Below are 25,100 nucleotides of genomic sequence, written 5' to 3' on the forward strand. Positions count from 1 at the left end.
TATATTGTCGCTGGCATAGAAGCCAGACTGGATAGACGTAAGACTAAAAACCGAGTGCAAGGTTTTATCGGGTCCCATGACTTCTTAATCCGTGAAATGTTTTTTAACTAGGAAAGGGAGATTAAAGAGTTAGTACCAGACTGGGTTGGACGACCAGTTTACTGAAGCTCATCTCCATATCTACAGATTTCTCTTTGCTTTCAACATTTTCCAGAAGCTGAGATTCTGTACAATGTCTGAAAATGAGTTTCTGAGAATCTCAGGTTTCTCCACTAAATTTCTAGACTGGTTAGCTGGTTAGCTGCCTCCTTTCATTAAAGGAGGCAAAAACTGATAAACTTCTCAAAAGAAGAACTCATATACCGGTAACTCTTCTGTACCTCATCTTTAAATGACAATAAACTTAAAAAAGGTAACTTATCTCCCTTCTCTGTCTTCAACCCTCCACTTCATTCCTAGCCTCCGGCCCCCAGTATGATGCTGCGTTCACAGCTCCCCTTTAAGAAGACCCTAAGAAGTCAGAACACTCTTGTTTGTGGACCTAGTTAGCTTCTCGTTGCATTGAGTTCTGTTCTCCTGGGTCTCTGGAGCCTTGTTAGGATGAGTTATTTGTGGTGAAATGTCTCAGGGGAGTTTTTTTCCTAGCATTGCTCTAAGCAAAGAGGGCAGAATGAGAACCACAGTTAGAACAGCTGACCACAGGGGACAAAGGACACCAGAGATTTCCTGTTTAGCTGCTGAGGCTAATTTCAGAACTCCTTAGCTTGACTGAAAATTCTCAAGGGCTTGGTTCAGTTTCCCTAATATTATCAAGAGTGGCTACATATTTATGTGGGTGAATATTTTTGTTTTGGATGGCTGTTTTTGTTTTTGCCAGTCCTGGGGTATGAACTCAGGACCTGGTCACTGCCCTTGAGCCTCTTCATCCTCAAGGCTAGTACTCTACCACTCTACAGCACCACTTTTGGATTTTTCCAAGTAGTTTATTAGAGATAAGAGTCTCATGGACTTCTCTGTCTGGGCTGGCTTCAAACAGTAATCCTCAGATCTCAGCCTCCTGAGTAGGTACGATTACTGTAAAGGTGTGAGCCACTGGAACCTGGCTATGTTTTGGAATTTCAAAAAGATCTTAAAATTGTTGTGCAGTAGCATATCTGTTCTTATTTGCATTACCCTGATTGCATACGAAGTTTTCATGTTTGTATTTCCACCTATAGATCTTCTTTGGTGTCTATCAGGGCATTTGCCACCCTCTCCCCCTTTTTTGGCCGTCATCAGCTTGAACTCAGGCCCTGGGCTCTGTCTGTGAGCTCTTTTGCTCAAGGCTAGTGTCCCACTTCCAGTTTTCTGGTGGTTTATTGGAGATAAGAGCCTCATAGACTTTGCTACCTGGGCTGGCTTTGAACCATGACCCTCAGAGCTCAGGCTCCTGAGTAGCTAGGATTACAAGCATGAGCCACCAACACCCAGCTGGCCCAGTTTTTGTTTGTTGACTTATTGTTGAATTTTAAGAGTTCTTAGTATGTTTTGGATAATAGGCCCTCATCAGACATATATTATGTTAATATTTCTTCGCAGTCAATGTGTTCTTTATTTTTATTCTCTTCATAACGTCTTCCATGAACATCAATTTTTAATTTTAATAAAGAGAAACTTGTCAAACCTTTCTCTTTATGTTCATGTATTTGATATTCTGTCTAAAAAAGCTGTCGCTAAATCTTAGGTCATCTTGACTTTCTCTTATGTGAGCTTTAAATTTACAGTTATGACTGTGATCCATTTAAGTTAGTATCTGAGAGGGATTTAAAGCATGTTTATATGTAGGTATCCAGTTATTCAAGTATCCTTTGTTAAAATTAATATCTCCTCTTCATTGTTCTACATGGGAAATCTTCAAGCAGTGGCTACTCTCTCACCAAATCTCTCTGTTCCTCTGAGACTATATAAAGCAATCAAACTAAAGCAGTTTGTGCTATTGAGACAAGGCAGAAGGTACCACGTGATCACGCACAAGCTCTCTGTCCTTATACCTCCACTCATACTCACGCAGCTCCTCTTTCTTATCTCTACCAGAGTTTTGGCTGCAGCTTCCCTAATGCAATTGCCCTTAGTTTCCCTCTATGGCATGACAAACCCTTCCTTCCCAAGTAGATCTATGTCAGTGAATCTATGAGTTTGAGTCCAAGTCATAACCAGCTTCCTCAGACCCCAGGGATTCTCAAGATGGTCATTCACTTAATCAGCGGGGGGGGGAGGGGGGGCACACCTCTGGGATTTGGAGACATAAAAATGAAGGACCTTCTGCTCTCTCTGGAGGAAACTGACTACAAGGCTTCTCCTGTGATGCTTCCATATCAATCATCAGTAAGCAAGCTGGGATGTGCAAAAGTCCCCTTCTTCAGGCACCAGTGTAGCATGCCTATAATCCTATTAGGAAGTTGAGATCTGAGGATGGTAGTTCGAACCAGCATAGGAAAGCAAAAACTATAACTAGAGGCATGGCTCAGGTGGCAGAGTTCCAGACTAGGAAGCAAAAAGCCAAGCAAGAGCACGAGGCTCTGAGTTCAAGCCCCAGTACTGGCACAAAAAATGATAATGAAGTTGCAGGGGAAAAGGAACTCTCATACGCTGGTGGTTGGAAATGTTACTGGTATAACCTTTATGAAAATCCTAAAAAACTGAAAGTAGCCTACCTTAAGTATAATTTTATGTATCAATGAAAAATTAATATTAAGTATATTGTAATTGTGTCCACATGCTATATACCATTAGAAGGATAGAAAACTCACTGAGATTCCACATAGAGAATTATTTGATAGGAGGCATATATGAAACTATAATGCATCAAGGAAAAAGATGCTCTTTTCAATAATGTGTCAGTACAACTGAATATCAGTATAGAGGAAAACTGGACTCATCATAAACCCATAATAGTTCCAGAAGTATCATAGATATAAATACAAAAGTTAAAACAAGGCTTTAAAAAAACAGCACAGGAGAATATCTTGCTAAATATGACCAGTTAAAAACAACCCCCCCCCAAGAAAAACTTTCCAGCAAGAAAGCATAATATACTAGATTAAATTTAAAAATTATTGCTCATCAAATTATATAATTTAGATAGATAGTGCAAAAGAGATTCAGTGACAGAAGATTATTTAAAATGTTTATATATACTGTAATATATATGATATACTCTCTATATGCTCTATATATAAAAGTTCTGAATGTACACGCACATATAAAATCAATGGAAAAATGGAAGAAGAGACAGTGAAAGAAACAAGCTAAATCTTTGTGTAGCCACTTCACACAAAGAAGATATCCATATGACCAACTGACATATGAAAAGATGTCCAGATTCCATTTATATCAAAGAAATGTAAATCAAATCATCATAAGATACACACACACACACACACACACACACACACACACACACACACACACACACACAAGAGCATAGCTCAACTTTAAGGTAAGGAGTTGGATTGAAGCTCAGGGCAGTGTGTTCAGCATCACAAAGTAAATGTGTGTAAATCTGAAAGACTAGAAACACAAATCTTGCTATTTGAATCATGTGGAGCAGCACAAATCATCATTGCTACAAATGGGACTGGGTACTAGAAAAACCTCTTTGAGATACCATCAGTTAATACTTACTAATGTATTTCCCCCAACCAATATTTCCATTCCTTGAAATGTATATGTAATTTTGCTCCAGAGAACTATATACATGTTTACAAGAATATTCACAGCAACTGTACTCTTCATAGGTTGACACTGAAAAAATATGCAAAATGTCCATCTATATTACAATGGGTTTTAATGTGCCATATATATGAAGTGAATTTCTAAAAGGAATAATAATGAATAAACAATATCAATAACACTGAGGAAAATGAGAATACTGGCCAAGACAGTTGAACTAAAACAGTGTTAAAATGAGATGTGGAGTGGCTGCTCCATCTCTCCTGTCTCCTTGTGGATTATTCACTCTGAGTTTCCATCTGCACTAGACTTGCAGGTGGCATCAGCAAGCTCAGAACACTACCTCCAAGGACATGGACAGGAGCAATACTCTTTCAGAGTCTACCACTGGAACAGAAATCCCACTTGAAGTAGCAGTACATTTTCTTTGCTTCAGGGATTCAGAGATAATTATAATCTTTGTTCTCATTAATAAATTAGCACCCTGAGGTATCCAAACCTCGTAAATATTCCCATATATACCACCTTTGGGGTTCCTAGCTCCACTTATGTGGGGATAGATGATTCTAGAAACCTGCCCACAGCAACCCACCACTTGGAATTCATTTCTACTGCACAGGGAGAGAGGCTGAGTCTCCAGAAGGAGCTATACTGTGAATTGTCCAGAATTGTTCAGAAGGAAAGAACTCTGTAGCTGCACAGTGCCCCTGAGACCGCTTGAGATCTGTTGGGTAAGTGCTGAATCAGATGGACTCTATCAAGTGTAGGCTTTCCTAGTTACTCATATCACCTTGGACAAATTACCTATCTTTGTCTCCATCTTCTTATTTGAAAAAAATAGAAATTTCTAACTTATAAAAATGGAACTCCAAGGAGATAAGTGAAGCACTTTTAGTGCTTAAGTACTTGCGTGTTAAATGCTTGGTCCCCAGCTTTATGTTTTGGGGAAGTGGTGTAAACTTTCAGAGCTGAGGCTTAGTGAGAAGGTTTTTGTGGTAGGAACAAATCTTTGAGAGTATTTCAGGACCCTGGTCTCTTCCTAGTTCTCCATTTCATGTACCAGCCCAAAGAGGAGCAGTTTTGCTTTACCTCCTGCCATGATGGACCAGCTCTTCACAGGCTAATCACAAAAACTGTGAGTCAAAATAAGCCTGTTCTCTTCAGTGGATTATTTCAGGTATTTGTTCTGGTGACACTGTTGTACGGTAAGAATACAGAGAAGCCACATTTTGAGAGCTCAAATCTGGAGTCAGGCCGGTAACTGCATGATGGACTGCTGGTGTCAAAGACCAGCAGCCCCGAACAGAGCTTGAACCAAGCTTTTAAAGACACCAACCACATTCTTGGGGGTAGAGACCAAGCCTTGGCAAAAGCAGATCATATTTGGACATAGGTACAAGTTCAGGTACCAATAGAACTTTTCCATCTAGGGAAAATACACCTCAACTGTCCGTCCAGGGGAAATCTTAGAGGCTACTCAGAGGTGTGTGATTCAAGCCATTTAGGGAAGTAAGCAAGACAGAATCAGAGCATTCTCTGTGCAAAGCTTTCATAAGTCTATGACATCTGCATTTCTCTGAAGGTGAGCCCTCCTAGATCACCTTGAGCTATGCATCTGCATTTAATGAATGGCCTCTCTCACCTCTAGGCCTTTTAGCACTGGCTGGAGAACTCCCTCTACCCTGTAACAGGCACCAGGGTGGCTGTAAGAAATTACTTAGAGTCAGTCAGCCTTAATGAATTCCTATGGCTCTTGAAATAACAGACAACCATATTGATGGTCATCATCAATATGGATGCCATTTTTATGAGTTTGTTTCCATCAGAACAATATTCGTTAGAACAGACAAAGGTTTTGAAATGTCATTCTCCATTTTATTCTTTTAGGCATACTGCAACATGAAGATAGGAAACCACACAAGAGTTTTAGAGTTCTTCCTCTTGGGGTTTTCTGAGGAACAGCAGAATTTTCTCTTTGGAATCTTTCTGACCATCTACTTGGTCACCGTGGCAGGGAACAGCCTCATCATCCTGGCTATCGGCTCCGATCCACACCTCCACACTCCCATGTACTTCTTCCTGGCCAACTTCTCCTTCACTGACTTGTGTTTATCATCTACCACAGTTCCCCGGATGCTGACAAGCATCCAGGCCCATAGTAATACCATCCCCTATGCTGGGTGCCTGTCTCAGATCCATTTCTTCCTGTGGTTCATTGGCCTAGATGTTTTCCTCCTGGCAGTGATGGCTTATGACCGACTGGTGGCCATTTGTTATCCCCTTCATTATACCCTGGTCATGAGTGCCCGATGCTGTATCCTGCTGGTGGTTGTGTCTCTCATCCTTGCATTTTCATATTCTCTCACCCACACCATTCTCCTGGCTCAGTTATCCTTCTGCATGGACAACACCATCCCTCACTTCTTCTGTAACCTTCTTTCCCTGCTGAAGCTCTCTTGTTCCAGTACATATGCCAACCAATGTGTGCTGATGTACTGGGGAGGCGCATTAACCATCTTGATTCCTTTGCTGATCATCATTTCCTATGTCCGCATCATGGCCGCCATCGTGAAAGTTCCATCTGCAGGTGGGAAATGGAAGACTTTCTCCACCTGTGGCTCCCACCTCTCAGCTGTTTGCTTGTTCTATGTGTCTGCCATCGGGGTTTACTTTATTCCCTCTGCTTCTGATTCAGTCAGCAAGGACAAGATCGCAGCAGTGATGTATGCAGTAGTGACCCCCATGTTGAACCCGTTCATCTATAGCCTGAGAAACAAAGACATGAAGGGCGCCTTGGGAAGACTCCTGAGCAGGAGGGCACTGCGATCTTCATGAGATGTCATTGTGGGAATTCAGAGGAAGCCAACTTGTGGAGTTATTTTTGTGCCTACATTAAATTCTTGGATCTGATTAGCTTTCTGACAGGGCAAGCAGATAGTATCAATGAACTGCAACTTCCTCACTTCGTACAACAGGGTAACAATTATGTTCGTACTAAACATCATGCGTTTCTGCTTATATGTGTGTTTATGTATGTGCGCGTATGCATATTTGATTGTTGCTTTTCTTGTGCTCATTTCTAGATGCACAATGTCTATAGCAAGATTCAACATATTCTCTTGAGGTAAATATTTTCACTTTGTCATTATACAGAAGAAGAAGAAAAACCCAGAGACTCCCAGAGATAAAATTAGTTACTCAAAGTGATACAGATAACAAGTGACAGAGGTAGAATTTCAACCCACATATCTGATCCTCATAAATGAATAGAACCTATATAGCCATCTCCATCATTAGTTTTCTTTTTTTCTTTTCTTTTTTTTTTTGGGTCCGGTAGTGGGGCCTGAACTGTGGGCCTGGGCGCTGTCCCTCAGCTCTTCAGCTCAAGGCTAGCGCTCTACCACTTGAGGCACAGCGCCACTTCCGGCTTTTTTCTTTTTGCTTATGTGATGCTGAGGAATCAAACCCAGGGCCTCGAGCATGCAAGGCAAGCGCTCTATCACTGAGCCACTTTCCCAGCCCCTCCATCATTAGTTTTCTTTACTCTCTCACACTGAATACATAAACCATTCAAACAATTTGTCTCAATGTTAACATGATTTGATTCAGGAAAAAGTGATTAAGCAGCTAGAAAATTGGTAACAATTCACAAAGATTCTGTAATCTTCACAGGGGAGTATGCCCTCTGCTTGAGGTTAAATCTAGTCAGATATTCTGAATAACTCATGAATCAAGCCATGTGGTCAAAGGTTAGAGTTCAACCATTTTATTCTCTTGGCTTTTCCCAAGTTTCTCTGATAAAATGTTCTGTATCATTAGGCTAACAGTTTATGTTTAGATCTATTTAGAAATATACATTTCTAATCTCATTATTGCATCTCCTCTAGGGAAGGCTGCTGAGAATACATGCTGCCAACCTCCAGGGGATTTTTCAGTAACTCATTGGAGAAGCATGGATATAATTGTGCCCTGATCAAAGTAACCTCTTGTCTCTGATTATCACTCTCTCTCATCCTACTTTACTTCTTCTTAGAAGGAAAAGGGGCATAAAGTAGCTAAGATTGAAGCTCTTTGTAAGTGTGTGTGAAAATTTAAATGATCATCCTCTTTAAAATGTCAATAAACAAAAATGAAAATAAAAATAACACTCAGGAGACACTTTAGAACTTCCCCATACAACTGTCACCCTACTGAGATAGAGCTGATAAACACAGACATGAACACTCTGCTCAGCTGGGAAGGGCAGAATCTTTTCAGTATTGTAGATGCTGGTCATATCCATATTGAGCCTCCTTTTTTTGAGCCTGAGAGACAAAGATAGGGAGGATGGTAAAAAATATATAGCTAGAAGAAAAAAAAACACTGTCTAACACTCTTTCTCAGCAATTCAGGGTCCTGGCTCCAATTAAGAGCTGAGAGTTAAAAACCGGTCTCGGAGAGCCCTACCATTTGTGTTCCATGAACCTGAAACTTCTTTGTCATCCTGTTTACTTTCTGATGTCTGAGGATGGAGTCCAAGCCCAGGATAACAATAACATCTGATCATTTTTGTGAAGTGCATGTGATCTGAGTAGCTGTCCATGCTCAAAAAGGTTTCTGTCCATTTCTTTTTCTGGACATCCAAAAAAAGTCAATATGTAAGGGACTTTATATACCTATTAAATAAAAAATTAAATTCTAAATTTTGTCTAGCTCAAGTTTTAAAGAAATTAGGGAGGACATTCTTATCCAAGAACATAGGATTCCTTATGTCTGGTAGAATGAAGTACAAGGGGAATAGTCTTATATGTTACACATATTCACAAAGTAACCAAAAGATGAATAAAAAGGGGGTTTAAATCCAAGGTTCCAGGGTTTTTCCAGGAATGAAATGATTAATCACTGTGTAATCATTTAACAATGCTAAGCTTTGTCTTCTGCATTTGTTTAGTTTTCTTTAAGTAATTGGACTATTTATTCTAGTTCTGACAGTATATTATTGTGACAAGAACACAAAACTGAATTCATAAATTAGAAATTAATCTACCACTTTCACATTATCTAACTTGATACAATTCCAGCTATTTTACCCATAAAACGAAATGAACATTATAGAATTATTCAGAGTGATAAGCAAAATGTGAACTCACTAGATCAAAGTGAGGATTCAATAAACACTAAATGTTTTGAGAGATACTGCCTACCTAATAAATCTTAGAGCTGATTTCTATTAGGACAACTCCGAATAACTCACACTATGGAAGTTTGGTTCATAGTATTCTCAACCCAATTCAAGTGGGGTTCTTGATTCATTAACAAAAGTCATGTGAGTGATTACTTTCTCTGTTTTGCTTCTTGGAAGTTTCTGGATACAGTCTTGGAAAATCCTTCAAGGAGAATTATGATTGATTAATTTAATTCTTCATAGTTGCTTCACAAGAGTTACCAAAAGTCAATGAAATGTAGTTGGAAGAGCTTGCTAGCTTTAGGAAGAATGCTTCTTTCCCAGGTTTGCTTTGTGCTTTCAAGAGGAGAAAGCTCGTTGAAGTGACACCTGTCAGGACTCAGTCTGCCTTGTCTAATCAACTCCTTTAGGCAAGTTCAGCCAATTCCTCTCTGCTTCTTCTTTATAACCAGTCTTAAAAGAGCACATATTCTGGTGTGTAAGTCCAAGAGCCAGGAACACACACACACACACACACACACACACACACACACACACACACACGGACACACACATGCATGCACACATACATGCATGCACACACACACACACACACACACACACACACACACACACACACACGTACCTCCTAGGAAACCCTTTTTAGTCCATCACTGCCTATGTCTGAGAAAAGCACTTAGATACTCGGTGTGTTGGATCCTGAAACCCAATAGTAAAGTGATGTGTGGAAAAGTGGGTATTGACTGAGCTCCTTCAAACATTCCTATTAATCCCAAGTCAGAGCATCACCAGTTAGATGTTCGGTGATTTCTTTTTTTGGTCAGTCATGGGGATTGAACTCAGGGCTTGGGTGTTGTCCCTCAGCTCTTCAGCTAAAGACTAGCACTCTACCACTTGAGCCACAGTGCTGCTTCAGGTTTTCTGTTTATTGGAGATAAGAGTCTCATGGACTTTCTTGCCCTAGCTGGCTTTTTTTTTTTTTTTTTTTTTTTTTGCCCTAGCTGGCTTTGAACTCCTCAAATCTCAGCCTCCTGAGTAGCTAGGATTACAAGTGTAAGCCAAAGGTGCCTGGCTTGTATTTAGTGATTTTTTTTATTGTGAAAATACTGAACAGAGGGATTACAATTACATGGGCAAGATAATAAGTACATTTCTTATCAAGCATTGTAGCCTCCTCCTTGGTTTCCCCTTTGTGATTTTTAAAGTAAGTTTTTAACTCCTCTTGAGTTGTCTTGCCTATAATAAGAATGTAATTATAAAAGATTTTAAGTCTTTATTTTTAAAACAGTTTTAGGTCTGGGGGGAGAGAGAGAGATATTGAGAGATATTGAGGAGGGGGGGAGAGAATATCCTATTACCATTACTCATAGACAGCCGCACCCTTTAGTATTCTCTTCTAGAGTGGTCTATTGGTTAAAACTGGTTTTAAAAACCTTATCTTTATACACCATTGTTATTCAAAACTCCATATTTTAAATGAAGATTCATGCTTGGTGTTCTGTATTCTACCTGTGTTCTACAGGTCTGGACAGCACAAAGTATTTTCACTCTCCTAAAAACCTCATGTTCTGCCTCTTCATGGCTGCCTCCCACTAGCCTTTAAAAAGCCACTAACCATTTTATTGTCTACATAATAATTGTTCTTTTCAGGGATGGGAAGGTGGCTCAGTGGTAAAGCACTTGCCTTGCAAGCATGAGGCCCTGGGTTCGATTCCTCAGCACCACATAAGCAGAAAAAAAAAGCTGGAAGTGGCGCTGTGGCTCAAGTGGTAGAGCGCTAGCCTTGAGCTGAAGAGCTGAGGGACAGCGCCCAGGCCCAGAGTTAGGCCCCATGACTGGACCCCCCCCCCCAAAAAAAATTGTTCTTCTCAGAAGGTCATATAGTTGGATTATATATGTGTTACCCTTTCCCATTATCTTCTTTCACTTATATATATGTATATAGTCATTTTGGTCAGCTTACATCTTCGTTGAGTTCAATGTAATAATCCATTGCTGGATGCGACATAGGTTATCCATTCACATACTAAAGGATATCTGAATTGCTTTCAAGATTTTGCAATTATGAAAAAATGCTGTTCTCAACATCTGGTGCAAGTTTTTTTTTTTTTTGTAAAGTTTTAACTTCTTTAGAAAGATATTGAGGATTATGATTGATGGTTGGGTTGTACGGTATGGTACGATTGCAGTTCTAAGACCTTCCAAGCTGTCTTCCAAAGTGGATAGTACCAGGTTGCATTTCCACTAGCACAGAACGAGAATTCCCGCTGCCCCACCTCCTCCCCACCACGACATGTCAGTGTTCTAGATTTCAGTCATCATGATAATTGAGGAGTGGCATCTCAATGTTGTTTTAATTTGCATCTCCCTGGTGAGATATGATGGCCATCTTCTCTCTGAATGCTTACTTGACGTCTGTATATCTTTTTAGTGAAAGACCATACTTAGGTTTCTGGCCCAATTTTTAATCAAGACTTTTATTTATTATGGTATATTATTTTGTTATATTTTTAAGCGTAGTTACTGAAATACACAATGAGAAAGGGTAGTTTTTTTTCCCCATTAATGAATGTACATGCAGAAGAATGGAACTAAATTTATCTCATACCATAAACAACACCAACAAAAAAACCCCTCAACCTGCATTAGAGACCTAAGTTTAAAGCCCCAAACTGGAAATTTTAGAAGAAAACATAAGAGGAAAGCTATGAGGCACTGCTCCACATCAAACCGTAGGCTCCTCAAGATGGAAACTCACTATTGTGAGATATGAGAAATAACTTGTCTTTCTCTCCCCCCTTTTTTATTGTGAAAATACCATACAGAGGGGTTACAATTACTGAGCAAGGTAATGAGCACATTTCTTATCAAGCATTGTTGCCTCCTCCTTTGTTTCCCCTTCCCATTCCTTCCTATCTCCCTCCCCTCCCTCTGCCCAGCGCCAAAGTTGTAAAGTTCGTTTTTCGACATAGCATCTTGTGCATCTCATTGTTGCAATGGGTCCGCCTGTATCCTTATTTAAACAATTTGTTTTTTCCCTTCCCCTCCACAAAGTATACCAACATCAAATACAGTGAAAACAGAGGTTATACAGTGGGAGAGGGACATACAAATCAACAAAGAAATCATCTTATAAATATGTTAGAAACAATAGCAAGAAAGAAAAACCATTTGAGTCCTTATCTTGGGATAAGGACTAACATCAACTTGTCTTTCTTAAAGCACTAGCCAGGTCCTGTGACACAGGAGCTGTCACAGTCGTACCAAAACCCTGCTGTAGGTTCAAGAGTTGTGGGAAGTAGGGAGCTTATTCTGCAGCTTCATCTCCCAGTCTATTACCAGGGCCACCGGGCCATCTTCTCTGTTGTGGCTTCAGTTTCCTCTCCCTTCTAGGGAACCGAGGTTAGAACCTCAGACTCTCTCTTCTCACTCACCTTGATCCGTGCTTTTTGGCTCTTTGCTCTCCACTTTGATGACTATCTATACGTCTTCTCTTTTGCTTTTCAGGGTTTAGGCTTTCCTTTGTTCTCCTGCCTTTTCTCATTCATGGAGTTAGCCCTGGAAGCTCTCATCTGCTGTCTTGCTTCCCTCTTCTCATTCCTCCAGGCAGTTCTTGCAATCATCTCAGTGTCCTTCAATAAATCATTGCCTAGCAGCCATTCAATTTACTCTTGCATTTCTTCTACAAATATTCACTCAGATGCCATTAAGTACCTAGCACCCTGCTAGGGCTGGGGCCATCTTTGGAGAGCAAAAAGATACCTTATCCCAGTCTTCATGAAGCTTCTAATCCAGTGCATTCAATGATATATAAGTTCCATTAAAATGGGGATTTTGTTGTATTTATTATAGCCTCCCTTGTATCTACAGGTTTAGATAACCTAGTGAAGAAATAACTATAGAATAAGTGAATGAGTTCACTGATAATGTTGGATTTTTTGTTTCAAATTATTATTGCTGTTTTTTATAGATACTGATCTCACACCAAAGACCTGAGCTCACCATCATCACAGAATTTGCAGAAAGGCAACATGATACACTAGAAAATTCCCCCAACTTTATGGGAAGAAGATCTGACTTTAATTTACCCAAACCATTATGACCAATTTTAGCAAATCTTAGCAAATTTTTTAATCTGACTCTCAGTTTCTCTGGATGTGATTTAGGGTTTCATGAAAACACAAGGATTAAGTTATATGACCCATACATAATAGGCACCCAATGAATGGTATTTGAAGCCAAGTTTGAATTATCAAACATTTTTTGGGCATCATAGAATAGTGTAGTTACAAGTTTAATTCCCAGATTTAAACAGGAATATTCTCCCACTAGCTGACATAGAGAAAGATGTTTTTTCTGAGCTTCCATTTGCTTGTCTGAAAAACTGAGATAATGCTAGAGTCTAATTCTTATGACTATTGTGAGAATTCAATAGCATAAAAACATTTGGAACTTTAAACAGAATGTCTGCCACCTAGCAAACACTCAGAAAATGTTTTTGGTATCTATTATTCTATTAGTACATTATTAATATTGAACTATTATTGTTGCCATAATATATGTGTGTATATATATATATATATATATATATATATGGAGAGAGACACAGAGAGAGAGAGAGAGTAATCACCAATCAGGAAAATACAAAGTAAGACCATCATGAATATCATTCCTCATTTCCCTTTCTTATACTGGAAAATAGTAGAGTTTGTAAAAAGTCCTGTTAGACTAGGAAGAAAGTATGCTATTTGCTAGGCTCCTGGACATTGTGTATTTGGTACAAACGTTTTAGAAGACAATCTAGTGTTAGTCATTAAAATTTAAAATGTATGTATACTTTCACCAGATATTTTTCTCTGTGCAGAAATATATCCAGGCAAAAAAACCCTATGAACAAATTTTAATTATAACATTGTCTTTTATTCTAGATGAAAATAAGTGGTATAGAAGAGGAATGTTTGTAAGTTGTGGTGCAGTTGATATTCTATTAAAAATTGCACTGATTTTTGAAGTAGGAAATTCATGATATATTTATGAGAGCTCCAAAATAGAAGATCAAATTTCTTGTAAGAAGATTATATATAGATATACATATATACATATATATGCATATGTGTGTGTGCATTAGTGCCCAGAGAACAGTATGAATGGATTCATGTAAAAAAATGAGCAGTGATTATAACTGGAGAGGATAGGAAGGATGAGAGACAAACTTACACTTAAAAATTTATTGTAAATTGTTTCTATCATCTTTATAAGATGATTTCTTTGTTGCTTTGTATGTCCCTCCCCCACAGTATAACCCAAACTTTCATGATGTTGGTATAATTTGTGGAGGGGAAGGGAAAAAAAACAAATCGTTTAACTAGGGATACAGGTGGACTCATTGCAACAATGAGATGTACAAGTCGTTATGTCAAAAAACGAACTTAACAACTTTGGTGGGGGGTGGGGGGAGGATCGGGTAGGGGAGGGGAGGAGTATGGGAAGCGATGGGAAGGGGAAACAACCAGGAGGCAACAATGCTTGATAAGAAATGTACTCGTTATCTTGCCCATGTAATTGTAACTCCTTTGTATGGTATTCTCACAATAAAATAAATAAATTAAAAAAATTTATTGTAAATGTGATGTACGGAGGGGTTACAGTTACACAGACTCATTTTGGGGGGCCTTTTTGCTGCTAATTTCTTCTAAAAATTACTTTCAAAGAAAGCAAAGCAAGAAGTGTGTCTCAACGAGTTCAGGGCAGGGAGACACCTGTTCCTGGCATTGCCATGCCGCTGGGCTTCCTGATATTTCCCATCACACCCACTAACACTGGCATTGGACACAAAGCCTCGTGGGTCCTTCCCCCCAGAGAAGACAATAAGCTTGGACAGTGACACACAGGAGACTCCAGGCTAGTGAGAAGCATGGAATCCCCGCAGAGGTGATGTGATAAAACCTCCGTGCACAGTGCTTTCCCCAGTCATGGCCCAGCCCCTGTCAAGCAAAAGCTCCACAGAAGTCTGGCATGTTCACCCTTCAGCTCTTATTTCATGTCTTTCTTCTATGCTGGACAACTCCCTCTGTCTTTCCTGAGTGGGTGATTCTCTTCTGCTGTCAAGATAAGACCTGAGAACACACAGTGCCCAAGGGGAGATGGCACCCGTCCCAGCCCATACTAGTCCAGGTAAGACTCTTCCCTAAGGTGTGTATCTACTCTTAGAGAGCTGCCTCCCCTCCCTGCCACAAGAAAGGTTCTGGACTTATTGGGCAACTCCTCCATAGGCTCTCTGTGAGTTCTATAGGGAGGACTCTCTTTCCAAAAACTAATGCTTTGTCTGGAAGTTTGTTATTGACTTCTTACAACACCTCTGTCATCTCCTTTCCCTTCATAGTGTCCCTTCCTTCCATCATTGTCATCTTCTGGCTTCAGTCCCCATTATCAATAAAGAAAAGACAAAAAGTAATAAAAATAAAATAATATCTATCCATAAAAGAAGTATGAGTGACCTATGTAGTCAAAATTAATGCCTTTCAGAGAAAATCTCCCTTAGAGAAATAGCTAATGGAATTCTGGAATGCCTCAGTCAGTTGAGAAAGTATTTTGTTGTTGTTATTGCTGTGTAATATGCCATGTGAAGTTGTTTCTTTTTCCTTTTTTTTCCTTTAGTTTATCCCTGTTGTCACTTTTTTTTTTGGTACCCAGTGTCTTGGATATACATTGATCTAATTTGGGGAAGGGAAGTAGAATCACAAAATGGTGAGACAAAGAACAATGAGTATTTAATGAATAATAAGGGTTAGGTGACCCAGAGATCATGCCCAAATGTGTTTGCCTACATTTTAAAGAATCAGTTGACACTTTTCTTTCTACTTCAGAGGACCAATGATGAAATAGGGATTCTTGGAGAACAGTCTTAGTTGTGTTGTACAAATGGCTCCTATATTTTACAAAAGGCCATTTGAGGATCATATTGTTGGTAATGACCAGGCCCTATTCAGTGACTGAGAGCACAAGTCCTAGAGGAATTTAAAACAGATTCACTATTTCCGAGGACATTTTAGGGATCTTTATGTCGATAGCCACATCTGTTGTTGTTTTTGAAATAAAGGTTCCTTATGAAGAAACAGGTACATTTGCTTTTCATTTCCCAGAAAAATGTTATGGAAAATCTGAGACAAAGCTCAGATGTTCGATTTCCTGGGCCAAGTCCTGCCTTTTATAAAACAAGATTTTAAACTTTCTACTTCCCTATTCACCCACACTACATTGTTTGCTTCCACCTATAAGTGGCTGATTTGTTGGGGTGCTAAACTGTGAGTCAGGTAGGATTGTCTATGCCAACCACAAGGAAGACTCTAAGTTTCCAGGAAGCTCACCCTCTGACCACTTCTGAGGCTGTCTCCTGCCTCATGGGAAGCTTTGCCACAGAAATACCCTTAGTGACAGATATGACTAACTTCTGAGCTACGTGTCCTCTTTTCATATACCTTCCCTAACACCCAAGGTGAGATAGCTAGCATTTTCTAAACTATGAACCCACAATCAGCTGATGCCCATTAGGAGAACAGAGTTGTGAATTCTCATTGGATGTGTCTAATACAATAACAGGATTACAAGGGGGAGAAACAAGAAGAGAAAGGGTCTCAAATGGGTGAGTAGGTTATAAAAAAGGATTGCTTCTAAGTTAGAGGAATCACCAACCTAACTCCAACCTTACCTTCCGTGACTTTGAGGAAACAACACATCCTTCTGGCCTCCAGTTTCATCATCTATGAGAGCAATAATATCTACTCTTTCATTTTATGCTTAGGATTAAACTGCCTGGATACATATGATGAGCACTTATCATTGGCCAATGCACAGGGTAGCACAATGGAGAAGAAATAGGAAAGTAAAAACCAAAATAGTGGGGAAAAGATTCAGGGGTGGCATAGATGGTAGCTAAAAATGCACGATCCATGAACTGAATTCACATTTCACTTCTTCCTCTTCCTAACTCTGTCTTTGGGCACATCAGAGAACCCCTCTGAACTTCAGTGCCTTTATTGATACATGAGATGACAGTGTTTACATCACAGCATTGCAATAAATGTCGCTGCTACTTTTGCTGTTCATACCATAACTGATGCTCAAGGTATTTCAATATCAAATTATGAGTTGTCACATTCTTGTCACTGACAAACCTAAGGTTCCCCGCCCCTTCTTGAGTTGCAATAAGATGGTATTCTATATCTTGAGGCCTGGAAACAGATCAGGAGTGATAAGTAAATCCACCTAAAGGAAACTAAGAGCATGAAATATGGAGTCAGGCAAGTGTGAACCCTTAAGATACATAGATCAGTGTGAACTTCAGATGCCACACAACAAGAAGCTAGGATGAGCAAAATGTTTCATGTCTTTTAGCCTTTGTTTCTCATCTATACAGTCTAGGCAGGTGATTGCTTCCAAAACACATAGCTAGAAATCTGGGCTTACTACAAGGACCATGTGACATTGTGGAGGTAAAAATGCCTAACACCACATCAGTTTTTAATTGTTTGCACTGGCTTTCCCATCTGCCAAACTGCACAGTCTAAGAATTCACTGAGCTGTCATGGACACAGCTTCTCTGTGGACTGTCTCTGATTCCGTCCTCCATAAGGTGACTTTGCTCTTTAGTGCTAGACAAAACCAGATTGTCCTGTGATGCCAGGCTTCAGAGTCTTGCTCAGTTAGGAAACTTCATTTTAAAGACAATGACAAAGGTTCATAGAAGAGAGAGCTGGATGGCAGAAAAACCTGATGATTCTGTTTAATAAAGACTAGAAGTTTGGCAAGAGAAAGTACCAGGATTTACTGAAGATTTCCCAGGCAACAGGCACTCTCATTTAATCATCATAACACAATGTATCATCCATAACCCCACAGCACAACTGTGAAAACTGAGGCTGGGCTTTTTACTACTGTACACAGTCCCATCTTTTTTATATCACTTTTTAGCCAATAACATAGGACATATTTTAATTATGTAAATATAGCCAATAGAGTATATGTTATGCAAATCATATACAAGCACACATGAATATGCACAAACGGTTGGATATATATATTTTTTACACGTACATACATAGTCTTCCTTTGGTCTTTGTAGAGGATTGCTTCCAAGAAATCCACTCATCAACCCCACAATATATATAAGATGACAGAATTTTCACAGTCCTATCTTAAGTGCTGCTTCCATGTCAACATATTAGAGAAAAAATGGGCTTGTTCTGTGAAATCCTAGAGGACTAAATTTATCCTCATGGACAGAAATGAAAGGCCAACTTTAGCTTCTCCTGTAGAAGAAAAATTCTGAAGACTAAAGGAAAAAGAAGGCAATTCACTTTCCATGATCCTACACAAGGAAACAAAGCACTAATTGAGAGATTTGTGCAAATCTGGGGTCTTTATTGTTCTTGTTCATTATACGTCTCAATGAAAATCTATGCCCTTTTCCAAACTGGCAAATAAAATTGTTCTTCAGAAGTGTAATGTATATATGGCATGTAAGACTTTTAAAACACAAACTTTATACTATTTCTTAAAATATATCTAGTGGCAGCTAACTGTTAGAGTTCTTTGTATTTTTAAAATGCAAGCAAAAGGTCATCCTCAAAAGCTACAAGTTTTACAACACTCCTTTCATAAATATGTACTTTCATTCTGCCCTATACATGTTTTATCTTGTAATATATGCTGAAACTCCTTCATAGTAATATATAATTGAAGATATTTTAAATTTCTCATGGCCATAAAATTTGTATTAAAAATAATCAGGTAAAAGTCACCTCAATTGCACTGGGTGTTGGCAGTTCATGCCTGTAATCAGGCATGAACTGTATTCAGGAGGCTGAGGTCTGATGATCGCAGTTCAAAGCCAGCCCAGGCAGGCAAGTCTGTAAGACTCATATCAAATAAAACACCAGAATGCTGGAAGTGGAGTTGTAGCTCAAAGTGGTAGAGTGCTAGCCTTGAGCAAAAAGAACTCAGACAGAGTGCTCAGGCCTTGAGTTTAAGCCCCACAACCAATTAAAAAAAGTCTCTCAATTAAATTACTATTGTAGTTATTAGTTATTAGTAAAATTAACAAGTGACCAAATTAGATAATTATAGTAAAATTAACAAGTGACCAAATTAGATAATTATTTGCTTCTATTATATGAAATTAGACATTATCATTTATTGTTAGCTACATAAATGATTTCATATAGTAATGTAAACATTTGACATAATAATTAAACTTGGATACAATTGTTCCGCAGTATCCACAGGAAATTAATTCTAGGATCCCTTGTAGAAATAAGTAGCTTCAGAGCCTAAAATCCTTTATATAAAATGACATAGTATTTCCATGTAACTTACAAACCACCTCCTGCATATTTTAAAATCACTTCTAGATTATTTATATATTGCTCACACCTCATTTTATCTGTGTGGAATTCAGTATAGCACTCAGCACACAGTAAGCGGTAGATTTTTTCTTTTGAGCTTTCTGATTTTTTTCATGTTTTTTTTTTTGTATTGGAGTTTTGAACTCAAAGCTTTGCATGTTCTAGGCAGGTGCTCTACTGCTTAAGCTATAGCTCCAGCCCTTCTTACTCTGATTTTTTTAAGGCGATATCTCCCTTTTTGCCTGGGCTAGCCTGGGCCATGATCCTTCTTTTCGTGTTTCCCACCATAGCTGAGATGATAGCCACTATTATCATTTACAATATTGCTCTGTTGAAATAAAGTCTCATAAACTTTTAGCTCAGACTGGTCTTGAACCATGATCCACCTAGTCTCTACCTCCAGAGTAACTAGGTGTGGTGGCTCATACTTGGCTCTCAAGTGTTTTTATTCCTCAATTGGTTAGATCCACAAATGAAGTCACAGATATACAAGAAATATAATAGAAAGCATATTTAAAGGCATCTAATGGAATGTTTTCCTAAGTAGTTCAAGTGCCCAGCAATGGATAGAGGACCAAGTTCATCCTTGTGGACAGAAATGAAAGGCTAATCATACTTTAGCTTCTCTTATAGAAAAAATTCTGATGACTAAATGAAAAAGAAGGCAATTCATTTTCCTTGATCCTATTAATTACTACAATAAGCCTGAAAACAGGATCCATTCTATTACTAGTTCTCTTTCATTTGTTACAGGTAAAGAAGGATAATGCACAAGGAGACCTGGTAAAGACAAGAGGAACTTTGATAAGAGATCTATGGAAATGAAGAATCTGGACATTTATTCTCCTAAAACAATGTAGATGGTTTGAGGAACTTTTGGGTGCCAGTAAAGTATGCAGCCTCTGAAAACTGCAGAACCAAAGGAACTCTAACATTCCCTTCAGCAGGTAGATTCCTTGGCTGTGTCATTCACCAACAGGTCTACTACCATACATAAGATGTTTTGGTTTAGTTGAAAGGGTAATGTTATGAAGTGATTAACAGCATAACTTTCAGATCTTAATAACTTGCTTGAAATTGAAATTTGACCTTTATCAGCTAAAACTGTCCATGCTTCAGTTTTCTAATTTGTAATAGGTAACAAAACAACAATTGCTTCCTGGGGTATAATTATAGATTTACATATGACAATGCACCTACGGTTTCCCGTTCAAGGTAAATTAGCTATGGTGAAGGTAATGATGTCAGTGAAAATGAAAAATAAATCTGTAACATGTAAGGTAAATGGTGAAGCACTTTAATTATCAGCACTATGTGTAGTTTATAACAGAATGCAACAGTATATTTCCGACTCTATGAAAATAATCCTCTTGGTTCTCATGGTTAACAGATGGACAATACCAACCGGACCACAATTTCCCAGTTTGTTCTCTTGGGCATTTCTACCCACCCAGAAGAACAAATCCCACTCTTTCTTCTCTTCCTACTCATGTATGCCATCAACATTTCTGGAAATTTTGCCATCATCATGCTAATTCTCTCTTCTCCTCGCCTTCACACCCCCATGTACATCTTCCTTAGTAACCTGGCTCTGGCAGACATCTGCTTCACCTCTACCACCGTCCCCAAGATGCTACAGAATATTTTCTCTTCTACAAAGACCATTTCTTACATGGGCTGTCTAGCCCAGACGTATTTCTTCATTTGCTTAGCAGCCATGGAAAACTTCCTCTTGGCAGTGATGGCCTATGACAGGTATGTGGCCATCTGCCATCCTCTGCGCTACCCCATGATCCTGACAAAAGTGCTGTGTGCACAGATGGTTGTCATGTGCCACGTTCTCTCCCATCTTCATGCCTTGCTGCACACCCTTCTAATGGGCCGACTGACCTTCTGTGCAGACAACAGGATCCCTCACTTCTTCTGTGACCTCTACCCTCTGATGAAGATCTCCTGCTCCAGCACCCACCTCAACACCTTGATGATTCATACAGAAGGTGTGATCATCATCAACGGAGCCCTGGTCTTCATTATTGCCTCCTATGCTTGTATCATTTCAGCAGTCCTCTCTATCCCCTCAGTCAGGGGCAAGTGGAGAGTCTTCTCTACCTGTGGCTCCCACCTCACCGTAGTGGCCATATTCTATGGAACCCTTACCTGGGTCTACTTCCGGCCCCTTTCCAGCTATTCAGTGGCCAAGGGTCGCATTGTAACAGTCATGTACACAGTGGTCACACCCATGCTGAATCCCTTCATCTACAGCCTGAGGAATAGCGATATAAAGGGGGCCTTCAGAAAATGGATGAGAAGAATATATATTTCCTTCTTTGGATAAGACTTCAAAATTATGATTCTGGGTATTCACTTGGTCTACAGAAATCGTGATTCTTCATTTGTGTTTTTTTTTTTCATCTCATATATCTTCCACCTTTAGAACATCCCAGAAATATCCAAATTAAGTACATCTCATGGATTTCCTCATCAGACACTCTCCTAGGATACCTCTTACACCAAAGCTATAAAACAAAATAGGACCCACATGAACTAAGAATGAAAGGCCAGCATACACTGAACTATAATCGAGCACCATGGTCTGTGGGCCTGCACTTCAACAACAACAGTTTTGGTTCACAGCGTTTATAGAGATCAGCAGCAGAAATCAAGGTTGGCTGAGTCATAGAGGAAATGAATTTTGCAAATGGCCATAGGGAGTTCATCAATTACATAGTATTGAGAACAGACCAAAAAATAGTGGACAAAATCATTGAGTCAGGGCCGCTGTCAACATCACATCCCAGACACTGAATGAGGAAGACACTTGCACTGTCCAAAATCTATGAACTGAAAACTGAGCTCTCACAACAGTGAGCGCCAAGAACATTCAATCCCTGGACACAGCCCTCACAGACCTGAAAGATGGGCACCACCACCTCCAGGAATAACTGTCCATGTGTTCTTTATCTCTGGACATTCGCAATGGGAGGTACATATTCTATCTGCCAGGGAAACTGGGGGAGCAACATTAGTGCTTCCATTTTCTGGAATTTCCTATAAAACAGGTGGAAAAGAGACATCCTAGCAATATCTTCCCTATAGGATGAGAAACTATGGGTGCCCAGAAGTAAAGGATACCCAAACTCTCTAACCCATACGTCCTTAGACGAACCATTCAGGGGATACATTGAACTCTATTGTCTCAGCATGCTGTTGGTCTTTGCTGGTCATGGAGAATAGGTTCAAAATCCAGTGTTTCCACTAAAATGCCAATAAAACATCAGACTCATGAGCACTGGGTGAAAAGAAGAGAAAGAGAGGGCGGTCATCAAGGACATGGGGGAAAATGATACAAGTATGAGCTAATTTAATTCATTTGTCCAGATGAGGGTTCTCAGGCAAGATATGAGTGGTTAGATGATGAAGTTGAAATGCAGCTAAAATTATGATGAATTACATATGATTCTAGGCACATATTTTGGAAGCTAAAGATAAGTCTTAATTAAAATATGTACCCTTGAAATGGATTTGAGAAGGTCTATTCCCTTAAGTCTTTGCTTATAACTGTCTAATAATGGGGTTGTCTAAAGGTATGGGGTTGAGGGGATTGGGAGCTTGACAGAGACACAATGTCAGCTGCAGGGTCACATCTGGATGTGGGGAAGAAGTGTGCATATGAACCCACATGTATAGATCTCCTTGAAGGTGGTCGCCACTGCCCCCAGGTCTACCTAGGGGACTGTGTGTTGGGGGATTGGAGTCATCCTGGCCAATGGTGCTCAAGAGCTATGTCAGTACAAGGCATGAACAGGGGACTCTGGAGAGGGGGTGGTCAGAAGGGCTCAAGTGAAGAACTGTAGAGAGAGGACATCACAATGGCTCAGAGGTGTTAGCCCCCTGGTCCTTCTAGGTACCACAGTCCACACAAGCTGCATTTGGTATACATGGTAGATGGTATGTATGGCAAAATTGTTTGGCTGTTGTTTGCAAATGAGTTGAGGCTCAGACCTCAGTGAAGGGCTGAGAAGGAGATTGGAACACATGTGTCATGCAGGTGCACCCTGGTTTGAGCTGCCACTTCCAGAGATTGTTAGAAGACACTCCACAGGTGACATGGAACAGACAAAATGAAGATAGATCTGCCTATCAGAATGTCCAGATTATAAGTAGCCAGGGCCTAGCTGAGGGCTTAGAAACTGGAGAACAAAGTCCTCTGGGAGTACTGAGCTCTGGCACTCCTGACAGCCTCAAGGACATCTTATCAGCTCAGTCCTATGGCCCTCTGACCAGCTGCTGGCCACAGCTGCCTGAACACTGAGCTGTGTGCACATAGGCCAGCTGGGATTTCAGGTTCCTCAAGGGAGGGCAGTGTGGCCCAACTGAAGCCAGGCTTTCCTAAAACAAGCAACTTCTGGCCCAGCAAGACCTTGTCACCTGATGTTGCAGTCTCTCTCCTAGCATCACAGGTGTTACGCGACACCATCCCTGATCCTGACCTGATGCCAGGTGCCCACACCTCCTCTGAACTCTGGCCCTATTCCTGTGCATTGCCTAGGCTAGAGGAGGGCCTGGTTGGAGATCCTGAGAGAAGAGGGGCCCCAATCGAACTCCATTGCCCTCTGTCTTCAAGGGAAAAACACAAATGATGAAATGGATTAAGGTGAGTGTCAGCTGTCCAGACGAGACAGGATGGGTTGGGACCCGCAAGGTCCAAACAGGTGGTCCAGTCAGGCCTGACCACCTGTGATGTATACATGGGTACAATGGAGGAAAAAGAGATCTCACCCTCAGCCAGGGTGAGGTGTGAGGGGACATCTAGAAGAGCCCCCAGGATTGAGAGTGAGGACACAGCTGTGAGGCTCCACAGAGGTCTGGGGGACTCAGTGAAGTGTTGGTGGGCAGAGCTGGTAGAGGAGATGGGTTCCTTCCCAGGCAGCAGAGCCCAGCCCGGGCCAGCCCTGCCCTGTCACTGCCCTTGTGCTCTCTGTGGCCAGGAAAATGAGATCAGTGAACACTTGAAACATCTACAACACACTTGCAGCTGTTACAACATCAAACCAGAAGAAATTTTTCTGGCCCAATTAGGAGGCCTGGAGCAGCTCAGTGAAGATGTCAGGTTGGTTGGCAGACACTAGCTGAATGAGCGGGGAAACCTCTAGAATGCAGTCCACAGGGCCTGAGGTTTGTTCCTGGGTGAATGGGAACAGAGACTCTGGACGGACTAATGAGGGATGGCCCCAGGCTCTGAAGTCCCAGCGTACTTTGGCAATCAACAGGCATGGCACTTGGTAACCTCACTGCCACCTCTTGTCCTAGCTGTGAGCTGTCCTGTGCAGTGGAGTCCCAGAGGCAGACTGACAGCACAAGCCTTCTAGCAAGAACCTCTCAGGCATTGTAAAGACAGGAAAGAAGGAAGTGGATGGGCACTGGCTGGCAGGGGCCATGGAAGATGCTGAGCTGGGACCAGGGACGTCTGAGGCTAATGCTGATTTCTCTATACCGACAGCATCCCTGATTCTGGGTTTAGAGGCCTCAGCTCTCTGGGCTTCACCTTCCTCCCTTTGCTTATATCTGGGATTCATCCATCAGATAGAGATCCAGTTTGGAGGATCAGAGATTGTCCAAGATTCTAGACTAGAGCAGCATGCTAGCAAGGTATTGGGGAGCAGGAACTGGGGGTGTGCTTGGGAAGCTCCCTCCAGCAAGCCATCCCCTGATTGAAGCCGCCATACTCACAACACTGACCTCAGTGGCAGTGGCAGTTCCCAGCCCACATCACAGGAGCAGCTCCAGCGTGGCCCTGACAGCAGCAGCAGGACACCGTGGAA

The 25,100-nt window shown here is 40.5% G+C and overlaps 2 protein-coding genes across 2 annotated transcripts; both read left to right on the forward strand.

Annotated features, from left to right (window-relative positions):
* The first annotated feature begins 5,610 nt into the window (after positions 1-5,610).
* Positions 5,611-6,546, forward strand: LOC122107073 (olfactory receptor 1468-like). The gene has a single exon (XM_042678657.1). The coding sequence runs from the start codon at positions 5,611-5,613 to the stop codon at positions 6,544-6,546; it is 936 nt and encodes a 311-aa protein (XP_042534591.1).
* A 14,122-nt stretch (positions 6,547-20,668) lies between these two features.
* Positions 20,669-21,613, forward strand: LOC122107074 (olfactory receptor 1Q1-like). The gene has a single exon (XM_042678658.1). It carries the CDS (start codon positions 20,669-20,671, stop codon positions 21,611-21,613), a length of 945 nt encoding a protein of 314 aa, XP_042534592.1.
* Positions 21,614-25,100: the final 3,487 nt, after the last annotated feature.

The sequence above is a fragment of the Dipodomys spectabilis genome, unplaced genomic scaffold, assembly GCF_019054845.1.
Source record: "Dipodomys spectabilis isolate Male_0828 unplaced genomic scaffold, ASM1905484v1 ptg000046l, whole genome shotgun sequence".
Classification (NCBI taxonomy): domain Eukaryota; kingdom Metazoa; phylum Chordata; class Mammalia; order Rodentia; family Heteromyidae; genus Dipodomys; species Dipodomys spectabilis.

Excerpts from the sequence above, each read along its gene's own strand:
- LOC122107073 (XM_042678657.1), top strand. The coding sequence starts at position 5,611 with ATGAAGATAGGAAACCACACAAGAGTTTTAGAGTTCTTCCTCTTGGGG.
- LOC122107074 (XM_042678658.1), top strand. The coding sequence starts at position 20,669 with ATGGACAATACCAACCGGACCACAATTTCCCAGTTTGTTCTCTTGGGC.